Source organism: Echinops telfairi, unplaced genomic scaffold, assembly GCF_000313985.2.
Source record: "Echinops telfairi isolate 266 unplaced genomic scaffold, ASM31398v2 ScPeMD7_5592;HRSCAF=6446, whole genome shotgun sequence".
In the NCBI taxonomy this organism is placed as follows: domain Eukaryota; kingdom Metazoa; phylum Chordata; class Mammalia; order Afrosoricida; family Tenrecidae; genus Echinops; species Echinops telfairi.
Window position 1 is genome coordinate 15645229 of NW_022109491.1, and position 23122 is coordinate 15668350.

General features: G+C 53.1%; 1 protein-coding gene across 3 annotated transcripts in view; it reads left to right on the plus strand.

Moving 5' to 3' along the window:
* Nucleotides 1-22417, plus strand: part of ZHX3 (zinc fingers and homeoboxes 3) — a 159969-nt gene extending 137552 nt beyond the window's left edge. For 2 of the 3 annotated variants that reach the window (XM_045295190.1, XM_045295191.1), the window contains 2 exons: nucleotides 12402-15387; nucleotides 18274-22417. In XM_045295190.1, the coding sequence (XP_045151125.1) occupies nucleotides 12543-15387; nucleotides 18274-18284 (2856 nt within the window). In that variant the 5' untranslated portion in view covers nucleotides 12402-12542 and the 3' untranslated portion in view covers nucleotides 18285-22417. The remainder of the gene's footprint in view (nucleotides 1-12401; nucleotides 15388-18273) is intronic. The other variant, XR_006680557.1, reaches the window with a different exon arrangement.
* The last annotated feature ends 705 nt before the right edge of the window (nucleotides 22418-23122 follow it).

Here is a 23122-nt window from a genome sequence, read left to right on the forward strand (position 1 = left end):
CGGAGTGTGCAGGGGTGGAACGTGCACCCAAATGGCCTTGTGGTGGAGGAACCCCAGTTGTGCCGAATCCCAGCAGGGCCCCCTTGTCCTGCAGGGTCACCATCTCTGGGAGCTTCGTGTTCTTTATCTGCGTGTGGGGGGACAAAAGGGAGCTGTCATATCACTGGCTTTCTGGTGGTACCAGCGGTGGGCTGTGCGGCTCCCATTTCACTCCCCTCCGACTGTTCTCTGTGGCTGGAGTGGCTCCGACAAGGCAGATCGCCTTCGGGGAACAAAGGCTGTGCGCTAGAGAGAGCACTAAGTGGGTCCGGGGTGTCTCTGGTGCACAAGTGAGTCCAAAGGAATGCTATGCCTGTAGCACAGAGTTGACTTGCCTGGAGGAAGGAGGGTCCACCCGCCCTGCCCAGGTCAACTAAGAAAGGGCCTTTGGTGTATATTGCCATTAGTGATGCGCGCCCAGGCTATGAGGGTAGTCAGACACACACTGCTATGCTACAACACAGACAAACTCATGGACTCAGTGCTGACTCACAGCCACCTTAGAGGGCAGGGTGCAACGGCCCCTATGGGTTTCCAAGACCAACTCTTTTTTATTTTAGAGTAATGAGAGATAGTTTTATTATGTATGTATTTAAACAGCTTTATTGGCACTTCATCCACACACCACACAATTCAGTAGTCGGTTCACATCAAGAAGAGTTATACATTCATTGCCATAGTCAATGTTAAAACATTCTCGTCTTCCATGTACTCATTTTTTCGTGTGTAATTATTTCTTCTTAATTGTGGCACAAATGTACACAGGAAAACATTCTCTAATTTGACAACTTCTACCTGTAGGATTCAGTGCCTTTGATGATACTCTCATGTGGTGCAACCGTTATTGATATCCCTTTCCGAATTATTCCACCACCATTAACGTCAACTCAGAGCCTCCAAGCGAGCAGTCTTCCTTCTTCACCTACGGGAGCCAGTGGTCAGCTTTGGGGTTTTTTAGGCGTTTTCTTACTAAAAAAATTCACATATCATAAACTTCCATAGTTAAGTCATTTTTAAAAAGAGTTATGTACGTATAAACATCATCATAATCAGTTCTAACGCTACGGCCCCCTCCCACATTCATTGTTTGCTCCCCAATTCTCCTCCCCCCTCGGCCCATGTCCCGATTAACCATTGTATCAGTTATTGTCTCGATGCATCCGCTCCTTCTGTGCTTCATAAACTGTGAAGCCTAACAGAAGCCAATAAAAAAAAGAAACAATGAAGAAGAAAAAATAAAATAAAGAGAAAGAAAAGACCACCAATGATATTTAGAAAGTCTGAGAAGAAATTTCTGTCCTGGAACAAGCATTAAATATTTCAGCCTAGAGCAAATTCAGGTTGGATAAAAGAGAGATCAGCTGACCTAGTATCATTTTATATCATGGTTTGATCCAGTAATCAAGTTTACAATACTCTGTCTGATAGTAAAGCAAGACTATATTCTTTTTTAAAAATTATTATTATTTTATTAGGGGTTCTTAAAGCTCTTATAACAATCCATACATCAGTTGTATCAAGCATATTTATACATATGTTGCCATCATTTTTTTTTTAAATCATTTTATTAGGGACTCATAACAACTCTTATCATAATCCATACATACATCAATTGTGTAAAGCACATTTGTGCATTCATTGCCCTCATCATTCTCAAAACATTTGCTCTCCACTTAAGCCCCTGGCGTCAGATCCTCATTTTCCCCCCTCCCTCCCCGCTGCCCCCTCCCTCATGAGCCCTTGATAATTTATAAATTGTTTATTTTGTCATATCCTGCCCTGGCAAGACTATATTCTTGAGGAGAGTAAAAAGTCTTGTCTTTCTCCCCCAGAGTCCAGCGGGGCTCAGGGCTGCAGGCTGCTACAGGATTTCTTTAATTAGGAGAGAAGTTGTACTAGACAGGCTTGGGAAGTATGTTAACATTTTCCCCACCTATGCATTTATTCAGATTATAATATTTTTTTGTTGGACACACAGCGTATTCCGTGTTCAAGTCTGAAAATGGTTCACAGGACATGTTCTCTCCCAGGCACCCAGTTCTCTGCCCCAGATGTAGCCACTGTGGCCAGTTTCTCGTGGACTCTTCCAGCACCAGTTTGCCTGTGTGTATGGCCGAGTACACCCGTATTTTTCCTTCATGTGGCAATTAAATATATATATATAACAACATATCTCAAAGATCAACTCATCGTACTATAAAAAGGTGAAAAGAGCCCCCATCTTTTTCACAAGCTCCTGTACTCCAGTATGTGGCGTGTACCATCATTACTTTAAAGGCCCTGCTCTTGGATGAGGAGCTCTGGTGGCACAGTGGTGAAAGCACTGGGCTTTCAACCCAAAAATCAGCGGTTCAAACCCACAGGGTGCTGCAGGGGAGAACGACCGGCGCAGCAGTTTATCTTCCTAAAGGTGTGCAGCCTCAGGGACCCACAGTGCCACTCTGCTTCCAAAATGACACAGCAGCAGTGGATTGTTTGGGTTTAGGTAATGGTAAATTTGGTCATCGCCAATCTTTTGCTATAACGTTAACTCACACGTGTTAACGATGGCCATAGGTTATATTCTTAGAGGCCGAATTGCTGAATGGGTCAGAATGAATATTTGTAATTTTGGAAAATGTCATTAAATAATACTTATAGAGGTTTTTGTATACCACTTTTTTATTCCTGCAAGCAACATGTGAGCGTGCCTGTTTACGCCAACCTCTAATTCACCAGCTCGGTGCTGCTGCTAACTGAAAGGCTGGAAGCTCCCGTCCACTCAGCAGCACCTGGAAGGAAGGGGCTGCACATCTGCCTTTTGCAGACAGGCCGCTGGAAACGCTGCGGAGCCCAGTGGTCCCTGGCACACACGGAGTCGCCAAGAGGTGGAACTGACTTGTGACTAGGCTTCCTCTTGTGCGTGAAATCAAGCGTCTTTCCTTGGGGTGGGGGTGGGTGGGGGGAGATCTCGCTGGCTTTTGTGATGAGGCCTTTGAAGAAGTCACAATGGGGACCAAGCCTGGGGTAGCCGGAGGGGCGCTGTAACCAGGACTTCCTCTCTAAATGAATGTTCTCGTTAGGCGCCAGCCAGCCCTCTGGCTGCAAGCTAGTTATCCTGTTAAGGATCTGACCCACACTGGCAAAATTCATTGAAGACAAAAAAACATAATTTCAAGAAGTAAAACCACACCCAGAACAAAACCATTTATACTTTTTTTTTTTTTTAGTTTTAGTTTTAAACTTAATAAAGTAATTTACTCTTGTGTTTGGGCCACAATTTAGGATGCAAGTATGGGTGAGATGAACCCATTTCCCTTTGGACAGAGCTGTGCCTGCAGCCTCCAGAGGGGCGGGTTCTGCACAGTAAGCTCTGAGAGCAGCGGTTCTCAACCTTCCTAAGTCGCGACCCTTTCAGACAGCTCCTCCTGTGGTGGTGACCCCCAACCACAACATGATTTTCATTGCTACTTCATCACTCATTTTGCTACTGTTACGAATCGGGGGGCCCTGTGAAAGGGTCATTTGACCCCCAAAGGGGTTGCGACCCACAGGTTGAGAACTGCTGTCTTAGCGTATCCTAAGCTTGCTTCCAGCTCTCACCCCGCCTATCTTATCTAGATCAATAATAATATAGACCTGCAGAGATATAATATAGACCTGCAGAGATAATAATATGCACAAAAGCAAGACAGCAAAACAAGCAACAAAACAAAACAATAACAAAAAACCAACGACAAAAAAAGAAAAGCCTGTAAATAGTTCAAGGTCTGTTTGTTGACCTTTTGGAGTGTTTTCTGGTTGAGTCTGGTGGGGTGCCACTCCGTGGGCCCAAAGTCTATTTTTGGTGTTCCCTGGGGACTTCACTGCTCTGTGCCCTCGCTGTTCTGTTGCACGCCCTCAGTGTTTCGCCTCGGTGTGGTGGGCTCAGATTGGTCGCAATTCCCACACTGTGTCTCCGGTGTTGTCCCCCTTCAGGTTACAGATTTTTAACTCTCTCTTTTTCTTCTCCCCATATTACAACACCTGGTTCATGGATACGTTGGCGCATTTATTAAATAAACCCACCTCTCTTTTTCTATACCAAACTTGTTTTCAGTGTCTCCCAAACCTGAATTGAAACAGGCAGGTATTATATTTTGATCTTGATGGTGTACAATAAAGAGTGCTGATCCACATTTTTCCCCCCTTGGGAATCTTACAGCCTGGATAAGGTAGCATTGTTTGGGATGGTACTTTTATGGTGAAGTTCTGGATGAAGTTCACTGATGAAGGTGATAAGTACATAGCAGACTGCACCCGGGGAATTAGGGTTAGGTACTGCTCTTGAGCGGGCTCTCGCCAAAGGAGAACACACTCAGAGCAGAGCAGTGCGAGCAGCTGCCACGTGTCCCCCACGGTGGGTCTGCCCCGCTGCCTTTCCCCTCAGCGGCTAAGCACTGTTAGCGGCGCCAACCGGGGCGCCCTCTGGCACCGTGAGTTCTACAGACTCAGTGTCTGTGTGGTAATGGCCTGTCCGAGCGTGAGACAGAAGAAGTCAGTGTCCACGTTCATGCTATTAACATCTGGCTGGAACAGGCTCTTTCCGCTGGTGACTTGACAGAAACAAGAATGACGTGAGGGCAAAAGGAGGGGGGCTGCAGGCGGAGGCCCTCAGCTGCGTGGCGACTACTAAACACAGGAGGCTGCCACCAGAGGAGGGCTTGACATGGCTGTGGCACTTCAGGATCTGGGGTGGGAAGTGAACTTGCATTCGGAGTCCCTCCTTCCTGGGTCTTCGGCAGCCATCCAGAAGATGGGCTGGTCGTTGAGGGCCTGCCCACAGGAGTTCCTGAGGAGGGCCGGGCTCTTTGTTAGAAGAACCTTGGGGCAGTCCCTGGGCCCCACCGGAGCGGTGTTCTCTCTGCCTGCTGGGAGGAAGTGAGAGGCTCTCTCTCTGACAGTGCAAGGAAGGTGTGAACGTTAAAGGACCGTGATAGCCCTGTCAAGTCTGCTTTAATGAAAACCTAGCAACGCTGGAATAGTTGTACACGCGCAATCTTTGAGCCCCTGTTAGAGTGAGATGTACACATAATGAAAGGTGGTGGTCTTACTCAGTTTGCATTTGGAGTGAGTGTGGCCCACACGTGAGCATAGGAGTTAGAAGAGCAGGCCTCTGTTACCACCTGCTGTGTGACTCTGGTCACCTCTCCTTTCCGGCTCAGCAGCGTGGATCTGAAGGTGAGGGCAGGCAGGGGCAAAGAGAGCTGAGAGAGCGCCCCAGACGGTGAATGAAGCACTGTGAGTTGACGTGACCCCGTTGCCAGTTGGTCCTGGAAAGCTGCCCGGAAGTCAACAGATCCTTGCGTCCAGCCTTGGCTGCGGCCGTGGTGAGGTGGGCGGCTGCATGTCCATGGCCAAGGTCACTACTTTCCAAAGGAAAGAAGGGGAGGGAACATTCAGAACAACACAAAGGGTTGTTGTTGTTGTTTTTAATAGAAGTTAAGCTTCATTTATGACTCAAGCTTTCTTTTCTTTCTGCAAGCCTGTTCATTCTTTTTTCTTATGAAAATTTCAGATATAAAAAGAATTAGAATGTGCCCCCGTGGATTCTAACCTACCTTGAACGGTTGTCAATTCATGGCTGAATTTCATCTAAGCCCATTTTTAGAGGGGTGGGAGGAGACTTGAGGATTTTTGCAAATTCTATTCAATAAATTATTTTACCCTGATATGAGCCATATATATCACTAACAGGCTTGAAATTTTGTTGTGAAAATAACCAAAATACCAACATTAGCAGCTGCGGTGAGTGATCTCCAAAAATAGCTGCTATCCATTCTTTCCTGCCCTGTGGCAGGTCCTCGGTGGCATAGTGGGCTATGAGTTAGGCTGCTAATCACAGGGTCAGTGGTTTGAAACCAGCAGCCACTCAAAGGAGAAAGAATTAAGTTTTCTACTCCCCAAAAGATTTACAGGCTCGGAAAATCACATGCACAGTTCTCGTCTGTCTTACAGGGTCACTGTGAGTCAACTCCCATCAGTGAGGTTTGTTTGTTTGATACAGACACGCAGCGTCTCCCATGACGATGTGGCGTTAACTTCTCCTCCCCTTTAATTTGAACTAACTTTATAACTTGCTTTGACCGGTAGAATGTGGTGAAAGGGACACTCTCAAATCCATGGCTAGCCTCTAAGAGAATTGGCAGCTTTAGTCAGGCACCATGTTAGAAGCCTGCCTACCCCCAAACCAGCATGCAGGGAGGAGGTCCGAGTTGGCCTGTGGAGAGAGAGAGAATCCTGGACAGACCCCAGCTGTTCTGGTCACCCCGCTGTCACCGCCCTGAGTGAAGAAGCCCTGTGAGAATTCCAGTTCCAGCCGTCCCTGTAAAGCAGTTCCGAGTATAGAATCCTGGGACGGATGATAATACATTGTTATCCTTTAAACTACAGACTTGGGGGATGGGGTGTTTGCACGTGCAGCACTTGTTTGGTGTGTAACAGAGTGGGTGTCAACTCACGGTGATTCTGCTTAAAACAATGAAATTCTTAATAGATAAACGAAAATACCAGAACATGTTCATGTTTTCCTGGTTGTTGGGGAAAAAAAGACTTCTTACCGTTGGCTAGAATCAGGATTCAAATGAGGCGTGACTCACATTTGCAAATGAAGTGTTTGTTTATACTAAACAGAGCACTTACTCTCACATCCAGAGTCGAATCTGTGCCTGTTGCTCGTCATTTTAAATCTACCAAACTTAACAAAATCAGGAAGAATGGATTTTAAAATTCCTAACTATGTAGTTGTAATCTATTATCAACCAGATGTGCTGATGAGAGTTTAATAATTATGTTTGCTCGATTCTTGGCTTCTCTACAAGTGTCCAGAAGTTGATCCTGTTTCCCAGTGCTACTGAGGAGACCAGGAACGAGGTAGCTTCGTAGGCAGGTGAACAGCAAACTGGCGGGGAGTGACAGGGCAGTGGTCTCTGCCCTTTGGCGTGTTAAGGTGATGGACACCCTTCGCTCACCCTCTCACTGCCATGATGCTGTCTAACGCAGCACATTAGACATGCTCAAACTGCGTGGTCTCAAACTCCCTTTGGATTTGGCCTCGGGTTTGATGAGCTGCTCCTTCATCAAATCCCTGGACCTTTGATAGGGTTGGTGGATTTGTGTGTGTGCGCAGAGTTGAGCCATGGGAACAGGCTCACCCACAATGGGCATTCAGTGGTGCAAAGGTCACGTCACGGCATTGAGACAGTCGGTATTTCAGGCAGCATTGGAAATATTTGTTTTCTTGAAGCAGTCAATCAGATTATTTTTTCAACACGCTTGGAACAAGTGGAATGCTTTCTAGAAAATAAAAGCCCTTGTTTCTCTGCTTGTGACCGGTTCCTCTCAGTTCCTCCTTAGATAGAGCTGTAGATTATGGATAGAAAGATTATTTTAGGAGATTTAGAGATTATAATTTAGAGATGATTCAGAACAAGTGGGTTATGTGCAATAGATAAAAAGAGTAACTGCCCTGTTTGGGTTTTGTTTTTAAGCTTAGTTTCTTTTTAACAGCTTCACAGAGATAGAGCGCACAGATCATACATGTCTGTCCTTCCGTCACCTTCATGGGAGCTGTGCGTCCAGCACCCTAATCATCACCCGGGTCCTTGCTTCTCCTGGTCCTCCCTGTCATGAGCACCCTTGTCTCTTCAGCCTCCCTGCCAGGTCCCTTTGAATCAAGCAATCCAGTGGTTGTCTCTGTAGGGTTCCCTAATCCGGGTTTCATATCCAGAACATCAAGACTAAATACAAACAAAGAGCAATGGCAGCATGGGGGAAACCCTCCATCAGAAACACAGCAGAAAATATTAAAAACGAGATCACCGACGTGGGGTCAGGCTTTGACTCACACACAGCTGCCGAGACCCACCTCGAACGCACCCTGCAAACAAGGCCTTCCCATCGGCGGGAGGGGTGGGGGCTGCTCTGTTTGGGGAGGTGTCGTGCATGGACTGTGTAAGGGACCTTCGTGGCACAGAGCAACCGGCTGGCGTCGTGGGGCTCCAGTCTCAGGCTGCTCTAGGGCAGCGCAGTGCCCAGTGAGTGACCCCAAGGGGAGGAAGGCTTCTTTCCCTGGACTCCCCATCCGGACTCTCTTTCTAGTGGCGGCGCCACCTCTGCAAATTGATCCCCTGCCTGCCCGCTTATCTTCAGCTTCAGAAGTCTCTTGAGATGGAATGCACTGATTCCCTTCCGAGTGTGGCACTGGCTCCAGTGCAGTCCCTAGGATAATTTGTGGCATCAAATACTGCCCCCCCCCCGCCCCCACCTGCCTCCAAGAGCAGAGTCCCCTGCCCCACCCCGACACAGGGCCCAGCACAGGCTCCCCCCGCAGGGCTCCTCCCTCTCCCACTGGCCAAGGACAGGGAAAGGGTATGGTAGAGAGGTGAGACACTGCCCTGAGTGATGGCTGACACCATTGCCTTGGTGGCTCCTTCGTCTGTGACAGGCTTAGCTGCAGCTGTGGCCACAGACACTGGCGGCATCGGTGCCACCCGTGATAAGTAATGTTGTGGAATGGTTCACAGTTCCAGCCACCGCCACCGTCAGCATTCCTTGGTTTAGTAGGCCAACCAATCACTCTAAAAGACACAAGTTTTATCATTTACAGCCAGCACTGAATAAGCAAGTTTCATTTCACAAGGGAACCTGATTTTTCTTCTTCACCTGTGGGGCAGTACATTAAAAAAATATATATATATTTTTTACATTTCCCTGTCTGGGGTTCATTTTTCAGCTTTTGTATACAGCTTCACACAGAATGTAATAAGATGCTTATTCCTAGGGCTATTGGAGTGCCAAACCCATACACAACCGGAAGATTCTGCCTTAAATTGTACTTTTATAAATGTTATGGTTTCACGGTCCTTGTGCTGAAGCGTCAAAAGTGTTAGTGCTTCGAAATTGAGAGGGATGAGTGGTCAGAGTCCCTCCGCCTCCCTGGTGCCCGCGACCTGTGGTAGTCGTTACTGTTCTAGTGGAGGGACCTCAGCAGCCAAGCCTGTCCGGGAAGAGAAGGCATTGATAGCAATTAGGATGACATTCCAACCCAGCCTCGATACCACTGCTGCTTGATCTGCCAGGATGACAAGGTGCACTCACAGGCAGACAGACAGACAGACAGACACACACACACTATATGTAGTTCATGTCCCATTACAACTACCCAACTCACCACCAGGCCCAGTACAGGCCACCTAATTCGCAGGGTGTGTACAGCTTACTGGCACGAATATTTTAATTCACTTTTATCCTTACTGTCATTTTTTAATTGCAAAAGCATCAAATAATTGCAACAAATGCTCACACTATGGAAGGCATAGAATAAAAAAAAAATCCTCTCTAACAAAGCCTAATAGTCGCTCCCTGTTTCATGGAGCATTTCTTTGTTGTTACTCTGTTCATCTTCGTGCAATGCTACGCGGATTGATTGTTGTTTATTCAATAATCCTCTATTATGTGCAGGTCAGCATGTTGTGTGGTGTGTTACTGTTGCACTATGCCTTGGGGAGGTCTGTGCATCGACGCTAGCCGTCGTGTGAATGGACCTTTCACTTCTGGAAGGTGTGCTCCAATTTGGACATGTGCATGCTGACAGGTAGGGCATGAGTCAGCACACGGACATCCCGGTGAAAGTGTGTACTTATTTCTGTTCTTCCCCAGGGCGGGTGCTTAGCGGTGACATGGCTGGGTCTAAGTATATGCCAGGGACGGTTTGCTGGCCACTGCTTCGGTGAGCTTCATAGAAAGTTTAACTCTTTGCTCTCTAACTGATGGCACATGGGCCCTGATTGAGTTTTGCCGGTGTTTGAGGGGACAATCTCTTCCTCAACTCCTAATTACTCACGAGATGGAACATCGTTTCTCATTTATTGCATTTTCTCTATAGCTTGTGTATATTGCTTGCTCATTTTCTCTACCCCTTTTTCTAATGTTTTTGTCTTATTTTATGTAGTTGTACATTGTAAATAGTAGTTATTTATAACACAAGGATTTTTCATTTTAGCTTAGTGTCTCACCTGTGTTGTATCCTGTTGTGGTTTTCTTGATAGTCAGAGGTTTATTATACTTATGTAATGAAATCTCCGCCTTTTTTTTTTTTTGGTTTTTGAGATTTCCTGGTTTTGAATCTTACATGGGGAGAATTTTTAAATTTTAAATAAACTTAAAATATTTTTTCTCCTATTTTTTCCCTCACTTCCCTGTAGTTTTGCTTGTTACTCTGTTGAATCTACTTAGAAATGACTAGGTTTTTATTACATGAATTAGGGACCAAGCTTACTTGTCCCCATGCTTATTCATTTGTCTCCCTTCTGCAACTGCTTTAAAACAGAGCTGCTTTCCTCCCTGAATGATCAATGCTTGGACCCCTCGTGCGCCCTGGGAATTCTCTCAGCTTTTCCGCACATTTTCTTCCCTCTCAAACATTTTAAACTAGTTTGTGCTTTTTCCTTACAGAGAAACCACATTCAACTCGTCAAATTCCATAAAAATCCTGACAGCATTTCCTGACACACACACACACACACACACACACACACACACACACACGCACACACAAATACACACACATGTTCCAGCATGCAGTTTAAAGATGTTTGAGTGAGCCTCCATATATTCACCACCCGGCTTTTCCTGCCAACATATTACAGTGCTTGTTCTACTTGGTGGCATTTAACTGTGATTTCAGTTGTGCTGAATTCAGAGATTAGAAGGAGCCTCTCTGTCCGATTGGGTCTTTACCTCCAGGAAACGGCTATGACTCTCTTTTGAGAGGTGCTCTTTTTGTTCTTAGTACAGGTGAGTGGTTAGTGTCTGGGAGATTTTGCACCTAGCTTAGTGAGGTTTGCCCCGAGGGCTTTTCCAGCTTTGGTTGTAAATGTGAATGCTCCACCCCACCCTGTGCACCTTCTTCCTTCGTCTCCAATTGGTGCTTTCTGTGAGTTGCTACTGTATCTTAGCATTTTCTTCGGCGTCTTAGCTCTAATGGTTTTCCAGGGAATTTTCACACGCGGATAGTCCCCTCAACAGCAAATAATACTAGTTGGTACTTTGTTTTTTACTGTCTGTGCCTCAGAATTCCCTTTCCTTTGTCTGTGCTGTCACCGAGCTCCACAGGAACACTGAGCTCCTCGACGGGAGGGTTTCCCTCTTAGGTGTCCTGTTTGCTGTGGCTGCTTGTGAATACCCGATGCCTAGCTGTGTTCTTCATGCTTACGATCTTCTTAAGAGTGAGAATTCATGTACTCTGATTAAACACTGTTTTGATTTTGCTTCTTTAATGTATTAATGGAGTTAATTCTCTTTAGAAATTTCCCAATATTGAGACATCCTTGCAATCAATTCATAAATCATAGCTGTATCTCTGTCAGATGACAAGGAACCAGTTTCCGTAATATGTCAAGAACTCTAGTTCCCTTGGGGAAATGGGCAAGAGATCTTTATCGCAAGTTGTCAGTGACCTGCAAGAAGGCGCTCAGCCTCCTGGTTAAGGCAATTGCTAGGTGCTGTCCAGCTGGTTCCGATGCCTGGCTGTGGCAGAGGGAAACACTGCCTGGGCCCGCCCTGTGACCCACCTCTTACTGTATAGCAGAGCACACACCAAGCCTGCTGGTAATAGTCACTGAGAGTGCGGACACTCACTCACCAGTGGGGAGGAGAGGGCGAGTCAGTACCATCTCTTGGGAAGGCAGTGTAGTGTTTGGGGAAGCCCTTTGCTCAGCAGTTCCACTGGAAAGAAATTCAGAACTTCAGAAATTCTCAAATGCCCCAACATATGTACAGTCCACTTAGGGGCAGCCCACTAAGCCGTTGCTTACAATCACTGAAGTGGAGAAGTGCAAGTTCTCTGCTGTCTGCTAAGCAGAGACAGGCTCAGTAACTCAGGGTGCACCCAGACTGGGCAGCAGGTTGGCAGTAGTGTGAAAGACCGTGCCGGCAAGGCAGTTTTTCTATCCCTCTATTAGCCACAAGACTCAGTGACTTGTTTGGAAAGCTGACACCCCCCTCTCCCCCCCCCCCCACACACACACTTACTCATACACTGGGCACATAACTGTTACTCGGTTGTAAATGTTTGTCAGTTATACAGAAAGTGATGTTGGTTCTCTGTGACCTGCCAAGCGCGTGGCTGTGCACATCACCTGATGGAAGAAATCCCACCTGCAGTCTGCCCAGAGGTGTGCTTTTCATGGTCACCTGATACAGCTGGCCAGTCCAGGCCACTGCTGCCCTGCTCTGGAAAGACCTGGCCACATAGGCCATCCCTGGGTGTGACTGGGGCGGGGACAAATGCCCAGAGCTTCAGAGACCCCCATTGACTTGTGGGTTTTTTCCTACCTCCTTAGGTTTAACTGCGAAGAACTGCTTTCTGCCAACACCTGAAAAAGTCGTCACAGTTTCGTGCCCTCATGGCGCCCAGGGACCTGGGACCTTGAGGCCTTCGCGGGGACGAGCTGTGGCAGCCAAGCCACCAGAGTGAGGTCACCATGGCCAGCAAGAGGAAGTCCACCCCGCCCTGCATGATCCCCGTGAAGATGGTGGCACTGCAGGCAGCCGGTGCAGAGGCTCAGCCCGCTGCCCAGGCTCCAGCCGAGGGTCCTCAGCTGGCTCCGCCCCTGGAAGGCCCCGCAGCGGCCAGTGAGGTGGCCCAGGGCGCCAGCAGCACCGAGGGCCCTGCGCTGGCCAATGGGCACCGGGGCGCCTTGGACGGCTACTCCTATGCCTGCAGACATTGTGACTTCAGGACCCAGGACGTGACCCAGTTTGTGGGACACATGAACACGGAGCACACCGACTTTAATAAAGACCCAGCTTTTGTGTGCACCAAGTGCAGCTTTCTGGCGAAAACCCCCGAGGGGCTTTCCCTGCACAATGCCAAGTGCCACTCGGGGGAAGCCAGCTTTGTGTGGAATGTGGCCAGGCCAGACAATCATGTTGTCGTGGAACAGAGCGTCCCCGAGAGCGCCGGCTTCGCCGACCTCCCTGGGGAGCCCGGCGCGGAAATCATCATCACCAAAACCCCAATCATGAAGCTAATGAAAGGCAAAGCCGAGGCCAAGAAAATCCACACGCTCAAGGAGGCCCTCCCGAGCCCGGCGGCGGCTGGCGAGGCGCCGCCCACCCACTCGGGTGGGGACAAGGAGGTGAAAGAGGGGGACCACGCCTTCTCCAACGGGCCCGTTCCCCTTAGCCAGGCGCCTGCCAACGCCGCAAAGCCGCCCCAAGCAGCCAGCGAGCCCCTGGCGGGCACAGTCCCCGTTCTGCCCGCTGGGATAGCGCAGTTCCTCTCGCTGCAGCAGCCCCCGCCGGTGCACGCCCAGCACCACGCCCACCAGCCGCTGCCCACGTCCAAGTCCCTGCCCAAAGTGATGATCCCCCTGAGCAGCATTCCCACGTACAACGCGGCGATGGACGCCAACAGCTTCCTGAAGAACTCCTTCCACAAGTTCCCCTACCCCACCAAAGCCGAGCTCTGCTACTTGACCGTGGTGACCAAGTATCCCGAGGAACAGCTCAAGATCTGGTTCACCGCCCAGAGGCTGAAGCAGGGCATTAGCTGGTCCCCAGAGGAGATCGAGGACGCCCGCAAGAAGATGTTCAATACCGTCATCCAGTCGGTGCCCCAGCCCACAATCACCGTGCTCAATACCCCCCTGGTGCCCAACCCTGGCAACGTGCAGCACCTCATCCAAGCTGCGCTCCCAGGACATGTCGTGGGACAGCCGGAGGGCGCGGCCGGGGGGCTTCTGGTCACTCAGCCGCTGGTGGCCAATGGGCTGCAAGCCCCCAGCTCCTCTCTCCCCCTCGCGGTGACGTCTGTCTCCAAGCAGCCCACCACCGTGGCCCCCGTGAACACGGTGTGTGCCAACACGTCGTCTTCGTCGGCGGCCTTGAAGGTGGTGACCGCAGCGCAGTCCCTCCTCACGGCGTGCCCGGGCATCACTTCCCAGGCTTTCCTGGACGCCGGCCTCTACAAGAACAAGAAGTCTCACCAGCAGCTGTCGGCGCTGAAAGGGAGCTTCTGTCGGAACCAATTCCCCGGGCAGGGCGAGGTGGAGCATCTGACCAAAGTGACCGGCCTCAGCACCAGAGAGGTGCGGAAGTGGTTCAGCGACCGGCGGTACCACTGCCGCAACCTGAAGGGCTCCCGACCCATGGTGCCCGGCGACCAGGCCACCATCCTCATGGACGCCGCCCCGGACGTGCCCTTCGCCCCGCCGCCCAAGCCACCCCCAGAGGTGACCTGTGTCTCCCCGGCGGCCGCCGCGCTGGTGACCCACCCGGCGGTGAAACGGCAGTCCTGGCACCAGACCCCTGACTTCACCCCGGCCAAATACAAGGAGAGAGCCCCAGAGCAGCTCCGGGCCCTGGAGAGCAGTTTCGCGCAAAACCCGCGCCCTCTGGACGAGGAGCTGGACCGCCTGAGAGGTGAGACCAAAATGACCCGGAGGGAGATTGACAGCTGGTTCTCGGAGAGGCGGAAGAGGGGCGGTGCCGCCGAGGAGAGCAGGGAGGAGAGCCACCCCCAGGTGGAGGAGGTGGCCAGGGAGGACGGCGGTGCGGAGGAGGAGCCCGGTGACAGCGGCTCCCTGGAGGGACCGAGCAGCCAGTCCCTGGCCGAGCGCAAGGTCAGCCCCATCAAAATCAACCTCAAGAACCTGCGGGTCACAGAGGCCAACGGCCAGGGCGAGCTCCTCGCGCTGGGCACCCCCTGTGAGGCCGAGGAGGACTGGGCCAGCAAGCCGGCCGAGCAGCCCCCGGGCAAGGGGAGCTGCAGAAAGACGGCCCAGCAGCGGCACCTGCTGCGGCAGCTCTTCGTCCAGACGCAGTGGCCCAGCAGCCAGGACTACGACGCCGTCATGGCCCAGACGGGTCTGCCCAGGTCGGAGGTGGTGCGCTGGTTCGGGGACAGCAGGTACGCCCTGAAGAACGGCCAGCTCAAGTGGTACGAAGACTACAAGCGGGGCAACTTCCCGCCGGGGCTGCTGGTCATTGGCCCCGGCCTGCGGGAATTGCTGCAAGACTATTACGTCACGCACCAGACGCTCGGCGACGAGGAACTGCAGACCCTCTGCGACAAGACCCAGATGAACGCCCAGCAGGTCAAGCAGTGGTTCGCTGAGAAAATGGGCGAGGAGACCCGGGCAGTGGCGGCGGACATGGGCAGTGAGGAGCAGGGCCCCAGCAGCGGTGAGCCCGCGGCAGTGCACAAAGGGACAACAGTCGACACCTGTTCAGAGGTGTCTGAGGAGTCGTGGGGGGAGCCTAGTGCCCCTGAGGCCAGCTCGGAGCCCTTGGACACCTCCAGTCCCCAGGCTGGACTCCAGCTGGGTAAGGACTCATCACCCACGGGGGCGGTGGCAGTGGCGGGGAGAGGCACTGGGGGTGGGCTGTCACCCAGTGGGCAGCTTTGGCCTGGAAGGCTGGCAGGGGTGGGGGGTGGGGGTAGGAGCCATGGGATCAGGGGAGGGCTGGGTTCAAACCTTCCAGCCTTCACAGGGAAAGAGCATGGTGACACTGCAGAGAGAGGCCCGGCCTTTGTCGAGGTTTCCCAGAAGGGAGGGTTCTGAGGGAGGGAAGCTCAAGGAGCATGAAAGGTCAAAATACTGTTCAAATCTGGTAGAACCATAGCCATTGAGTACGAAAGAGAGAAATGGGACTTTTGAAGAAAGCTCAAATTGATGAAGGCAAGAAAGCCAGTAATGGTGCCCTTACTTGGCACTGATTTCCCGGCTTTCTTCCCCGGCTGCCTACATTGGGCATCTGTCTGTTCAGGGTGGTTGGGAGAGACACCGCTGGGCTCTTGAGGAGAGGCCATGGAGACGGATGAAGGATCCGAGTTCTCGGATCCTCTGGCATGGGAACCCTTGGAAGTGGGGAATGTTCTTTCTGGACTTGACCTCTAGGCCCCCAACACAGAGCAGGGCGTGGGGCACAGGCTCCAGGTGGGGCCTCGCGGCCAGGGGCCAGGGACCCTTAGCCCTGCCGCCTGTGGAATGCCCGGCCCCGACTCGGACTCTACTCATAAAACCGCATAGATGTGGATTTCTTAGGCCTAGAGCACTCTGGGTGCAGACCAGTTTATTCTGTGGTTTAAAACCATTGTTTTCAGTTACAGTTACTTTACATGAGCATTCCTGGGTGGTACATAGTAGACCACTTTTAATGATTAAAAACACTGGCAAAGCGATTGAACTGAAGGTCCACTAGGGACCTGTGTTTGGAGGAGTCCGGCCAGCGTGTCCACTGGGTGCTTTTTCCGCTCGCAGTCCAGGGCCAGCCAGGTGTCGGCCGACAGGAGTTTGATAGAGAACTTCTCTGCACCTCTGAGCTGACAGTCCTTGGGTCTTTGATGGATGGGCCCAAACAGTAGTCTCCTGGTGCTGGCTTCAGAGAGTCACACGGGCGGCCGAGTGGGCACGGATTTGGGAGATCCGTAATGAATTCAGGTTTGTGGGGGAGATGTAGCAAGGGCCCCCGAGGCCCCGCAGCAGTTCCTTCAGTGGAAAGGTCCCTCCGGCTCTGTGGGTTTGGTAGCTGAGAGTAGGGTCTTGGTGGTTGAGAGGGAAAGTAGAGTCCAGGTTTCAGACTGGAATGGTGGGTGAGGGTAGATCACCTTCATGACGCCCACTGGGGACAGGATGGTTTGCACCTGCTGCCTGTGGGCCCCCCTGGAAGGCACTGCTGTGCGTTGGAAGGTCTGGGAGGTGGTGGTGGGGCTGGAGGGAGCTGTGTTGGAGGGGCTGGGGGCTTGAGTTCAGGAAGCTGAAGGGGCGGTGTGTGCTGCTGGCTGAGTGGCTGCGTGAAGTGGGGATGTTGTCAGGAGCCACCTCATCACTGGGTGAGGGCCCTTAGCATCCTAGACACTGCCCACCCCTCTCGGCCTCTGCACCCCTGCTGAGCACTGCTGTTACCCATTTGTCCTCTTTGGCCTGACAGCCCCCAGCTTTCTCCTTCCTGTCACTTTGCCCAGGACTGTCACCCCAGCCTCTCCACGACACAGCGGGCTAGGGCAGGGAGCACTACCCTCAGAAGGTTCTCAGGCCGCCACCACCTCCTCCCTCACTGCTGAGTCCCACCGAGCGCTTAACCCCTATGCCACTCAGGCTCCCAGGACATGTCAAAAGGGCACAATTCCTGCACTTTCTTGGGATGTTTTAAACTTAGAGAAGACGATTTTGCAACATAGCTATGCTATTGTTTCTTATGTCCGGAAGGCGAGATTTCCAAGTTTGCCCACGGCTTTGGACGAGCGCCATGCTGTCCATCTGGCGCTCCCAGCCTGGGGAGGCCTGCCCGCAGAGCCGCAGGGGCAGGAGCCCCGGGCGCTGCCACAGCCGGGGTGAGCCACAGGCCCACAGACAGACAGACGGCTGCTTGCTGGCCCCGGCCACGTCCTCTCCACCCAGCTAGCTCTAAGTCACAGCTGGTGGTGCCTGTGGGCACGCGCTGGGAGGGAGGCTGTGTGCAGGCCAACCTCTGGAAGCAGAGCAGGCTGTCTGCTCCTGTCGGCCCAGAGGCTTTGCCTTTGTTGGGCTCTATGTCCCCCTCTGCACCCAGCTCTGGGCCACCTGTGGTCCTGCTCACGAGCACTTGGGTCTATGAATACCTGTTATGTAAGCCGGGCCCAAGATGGGGCTGTGGGTTTGGGGCACACACACAGCACAGTGCCACCATCACAGTGGCTGGGGTGGCCACAGCATTGTAGCAGCATTGCCCATTTCCTCTGAGGCAGGCAGGGAGTACGGCAGACTTCCCCAGATGGCCGTGGTAGCAGCCACTCCTAGGCGCCTCCGATGACCAGCCCACGGCTCTGGGTGGGGAGCTTGAAGTGAAGGGTCCATGGGGCCAGTGTCATAGGCTGGGCCCCGTGCTGTGACCGCACTGTGTGGTCTGCAGCAAGAGGGGAAGGCGAGGCACACTGGGGACAGGGCCCTGGAGTTGGAGCCCTGCGCAGCCCAGCTGGGGAAGAGCTGCTGCTCACAGGGACCACCCTGGGCTGGGTGGGGGTGCCCCTGTCTAGCAGAGGCCTGGCTAGACCAGGCTGCATCCCACCATAACCCACCAGCGCAGCAGGAGTGGAGGAGTCACCGGCAGGAAGGCTCCGCATGTGGAGGTAAGTGGTCCCAGGAGCCACCCTGCGTGGCCAGGACCAGCCATCTTGGGGACTGTTTGAGGGGGACTGACATGGATGTGACGGGCGTGTTTTCTCTTCAGAAACAGACTGAATTGGAACCGATTACTGTGAAGGACTGGCCAGTCTGGGATGCCGTCTACCACATGGAAGGGCCAAGCCCAACTCTGCTGCCGTCCCCATGCCCCGCCCCTGGGCACTGAGACGTGTCCAGTGGTCTCACAGCCAGCCAGAGCCACCACCATCGGCTGCTACCCGCACCCCCTACTCCGAAGGAGCACATGGGCGTTCACACCCCTCCTCCCGCCCAACTGTAGGACCCTTCCTCTGCCTTCCAGCGCGTAAGATAGTTCATATTCCCTCTTCATGAACACAGAATCAGCTCTCATAAGATACACATCCACTTAAACACAGTTAATAAAAGCATCAGGTTATAAAGTCATTACATAGAAACTTTGGTTAGCAAACAGCGCACCCTCTTGGATCCCTTCTCTGAAAATACCGTGTCTGTGCCCCACCCCCACCCAGCGGTGCTGTAGGGTCCCGCACGTAGCCTAGCACCAGAGTGGGCGAGGGTCCTCACACTCCGCTTTGCCTGGCGCCCCCGTGCGTCATTGTGCTCTCTGTCCCTCAGGGAGCCTCTGCTCTCCCCAGCCGGTGGGCTGGGTCTGCTCTCATGGGCACCTCAAGTCACGGACAACTCCCGCCACCAGACCCACCAAGAACGTGCTCGTTAAGCCCGGTGCACGGATCCGCGTGCCTGCCAGTGTCTCCCACCCCAACCCTCGGAGCAGGGAGCCCTGCGACGACGGCAAACGAGGGGCAGGAAGACAAGTGAAGCTGTGTGGCCAGGGCCGACCGTTGATCACCTGGTTTCTTGGAGCCCTGGCCCCATGCCCACGTGGTCTCCCCTGGCTGGAGAAGAACCAGCAGGCCCAGCAGTGGATGTGACCAGAGATGGTGCAGCCTTCAGCAAAGACCAGTGTGTGTGGATGGCTTGCAAAATGCTCACACTGCCCGCCGGCCCTCCACACCAAGGGCCCACCCTACAGTGGACGTCATGAGATGGCATTGGGAGGTGTGCAGCAGTGGTCCATCTGTATCCCCAGACCTGGAAACATGTCTCCTCCAGCTCCTGTAGCCTGGGCCCTCGTGTCCAGGTTGGACGTGAGACCACGTGAGTGTGCCGTGATCCCACTTGCAGGGCTGCACAGAGGTGGTGGGACACAGGCAGCCATCCCCACACCTGCTTCCTGTCAGGCCACCTGTCCTGGGACATGGGAAGGGGCCAGGTGAGTGGGCGGCACTAGCAGATCCCAGGGCTTTAAGTGAGAGACACTGGTAGTCCTTTGGGCTCTGTCCTCTCGTCTCCCAGGAGACCGGACTGGGCAGGACCAGTCACTGGCCTGGTCCAGAGGATGGTGGGTAGACGGGCATGGTAGATAGCCCTGCCTTCCAGAAGGTAGGAAACTGTCAGTTAAGTTTCTCCTCTTACCTGATGACCTGTGAGCACTTGGCAAGGTGTTTTGTTGTTTTAACCCATTTTTGCATCTTTTCCATTTTGAGGCTGAGAGCTGTGTGGCTCCAGCACATTTCTGAGGATTTCCCCCGAGCCTGAATAGCACTAGTCTCCCACCTTCAGAGGCCAGACACCTGGCATTCCCCCTCAAATGTTTATGTGCTTACAGCTTGTTAGGTGCCGACACGCGCAGTGCAAATACTCCTTTGATCGATTAGACAGCACGCATCAGACCCGGTCACTGGAAGACCGAGGCCGCACAAACGCTGTGAGGTGCCAATGCTGCCTCGCCCTGTCCCCGTCCCCACCCTGCCCCGGGCCTAGGCCGGAGAGAGAGGGTTTCCTTGATCATTGGATTTGTATTCACTGTATTTACAGCCCAGAGAAGAGCCACCGGCACGGCAGACGAGCCCAGTGGGACTCAGGGGCTGAGCGTGTTGGAGTGAACTTACAGGTGGTGGGCCAGGACTGGGCTATCATGTTGGTATTGATAAGGAGACTGGCAGGTGCCCAGGGCTGCAGGGACAAAAGCAGGGCACATGACAACACATAAGCACTGGAATTGCCCCCAGGGTGCAGCCCTGAGGTGAGGTGGCAGGGTTCGGGGCAGCTCTAGTCCCAGCAGGCAGTGGCCAGACTGACCATGTGGTTCCCCATATTGTGTGTGTAGTGTAGTGTGAGGGAGGGGTATTTGCTGTTACCTCCTGAGGGAGGTGGAGTTGAGGGGTGGGCTGGAGTTCAGTCTCTTGAAGACCTGAGTCCCAAGTGGCCCAGCCTCCCTGCCTGAGAGCACTGGACGGGGTCAGTCTGGTGGCCTGTGCCTTCTGTTGCTCACGTCTTGTCCGCGTTTGACTCACCCCACTTTCAATGGCACTGTAGGCCCGCTTTCGGTAGATGAAACCAGGCATTCTGACCCAGGCGGCCTTGTGGGGACATTTGTGCTGGTGAAACAGACCTAGCTAGCTGGTAGCTTGGTGGACTTTTGACTCTGGGGGAGCTTTTTGGTTTGGGGGTGCACGGCTTCAGAAGGGACTGCACTGTTGGTGCTTGGGTTTGCCATTAAATAGCTGAGTGCTGCTGTCCCTGCCGATGCACCGGTGGTATGAGACCCAACCTGCTGGGCGGAGCCCTTGCTGGCCCCCACCTGCTATTGGGCTCGTTCCCAGTGACCACAGGATGTGCTGCTGAGCACTGACCCCAACGGAGGCGACTCGTGTGTTTTGTCCTGCTCAGCACTGAGTGGCCCTCGCGACCCCAGTGCAGGCTGGCCCTGCTCCCTGCGTGTGCGGCTCCTGTCCTGGTGTCTTTCCAGAGCCCAGCAGGAATACCGTCCTGCTCCAGTCCACTGGTCCTTGTTCAGAGTGCCTCTGCGGTAGGAGCTGGGCTCCCGGGATCCCCTTAAGCTGTCACTTACCTGCCTGTAGCCTCCCACGGTCTGCTCCAGCTCCACCCTGGACAGGCAGGTGTGGGGCTGCCTGCTCCTCAGGGGCTCTGGCCCCGGCTTGCTTCTCTCCCTCCCCAGCCCTTTGGGGGTTATCTTAGTGTGGTCTGGGGGACACTAAACTGTAGAGCAGTCTAAACACCCGAGAAAGCAGGAAGTTGTGGACCCCAAGGCCCCTCCCCTCGTGGGGCTGCGTCTGTAGCAGTTATGACGGGACAGAGCCAAGATGCGGGGGCTCTGGCGCTTCTGCCGCCGCCACCACCACATCACAGGGCCAGCCCTGTGGCTCCACCAACAGCTTGGATTAGTGTTCATTTCTGCTGCAGGTCCCACTGGGAAGGTGGGGGTGAGCAAACACCCGAGTATGCTAATGAATAGCTTTTCTCAGTTAATGCTTTTCAACTGACCTCGGCTTCTTTCCATGACAAATGCCTATTTCAGTGGGGCGGCCTGGAAGGTGGCACGTCTGGACCAAGGCAGAGTCACTGACTGCTCTGGGCAGCAGCGAGGTTCAGAGGTTAGAATTGCTATGCTCAGCACGTGGGCTTACGAGCCATTGCCCCCACCATTCCTACCACAGAGCCAGGAGAGGCAGGCGGTCTTGGGCAGCGGTTCCCAAAGTGCTTCTGAGCAGCTGCTTTGTCCAGCCATTTCAGGGGGTCAGACGGAGCCAGAATTGTTGGTAAGAAAACACGCCAACTTCCCTCCCTCGCCAGCCACTGTTCATTGAGCCCAGTGAGCCGGGAGGGTGCCCGGCTGGCAGTCTCCTCGGTCCTGTGGGATGAGGGTTCCAGCCGGCAGGCCTCCTCGGTGCAGGGCGGGGTGCCCCTCCAAGCACTTTGCTTGAAGTGACGTCTTGGTGCTAGTCAGAGGCCATGGCCCCTTGTCCTGAGGCAGGCCGACCCTTTAGCCAAAGGGTGGTCTCCACAGGAGGGTCTTGCCCCTCCAACGGCCCACCACTAGGCCTGGGTGCAATGGTTCAGGAGGGTCCCCGCTTGGTAGGGAGCCAAGTGTGCCCGGAGTTCAGCCTGTGGCTGTGCTGGGATGGGGGAGCGGGGTGGTCCTCGGGGACTGAGTCCCCGCATCCCACATGGTCCCCTGTGGGGATGCTGCTATTTCTAAGATGCAAATTGCACATTTCATAAATTTTATACCTGTGGCTTTGGACAAGGGAGGGGAGTGGGGAGAAGCTGCTTGTACAGTTTGAAATGGGCCTAAATGATACTTTAAACCTCTCGGCTGTTCCTAAATAAAAAAAACTGTTTCACATCGCTGACTTCTTTAGGGAGGGGGGCATGCGTCAGGAAATCGGCTTCAACCACTTCCCAGCTGCAGGGAGCTCGTGTGAGTGAGTGCGCCACCTGCCTGTTACAAGTGGTCTAGAGACAATGGGGCCATACCTGGGTTACCAAACACTCACCTGGTGGAAGGACACCCACCAAGCATTCCTTCTGAGGGAGGTGCTGGCAAGAGTGCTGGTCATCTGCTAAGGTGGGGGGCTTCTGGAGAAAAAGGCAAGGACTCCCACTTCAAGGACTCCCACTTCCACGATCCATCGCACGGGCCCAGGTGGTGGCCACAAGGGCCTGGGGAGAGGCATCGCCCAGTGATCTCAGTCCAGGTAGATGCCAGAGTTTGTCTCTCCGAGATGCCAACCAAGGTCTCAGGAAAGCAACTGTATGATAAATCCAAGCAAGCTAGTCCCTTGGGAGCTGGCCAAGCCGAGGTGGGCCCTGAAGCCCCTCAGCTGAGCCCCGGTGGTACAGCTCTCAGACAACACAGCTGGGATGGAGTGGCCAGTGGAGGCCAGCTGGGGTCACTGTAGGTTCACCAGGGGCAGCTGCTGCAGCAGCCTGGCAGTGAGGACACTTGGACTGACTAGACATGAATACCTTGGGTACTGGCAAGGGGGGACCACCCAGGGAGGAGTGGGCACTTGGACTGAGGCGGAACTTTGATCCTTTTCAATGTG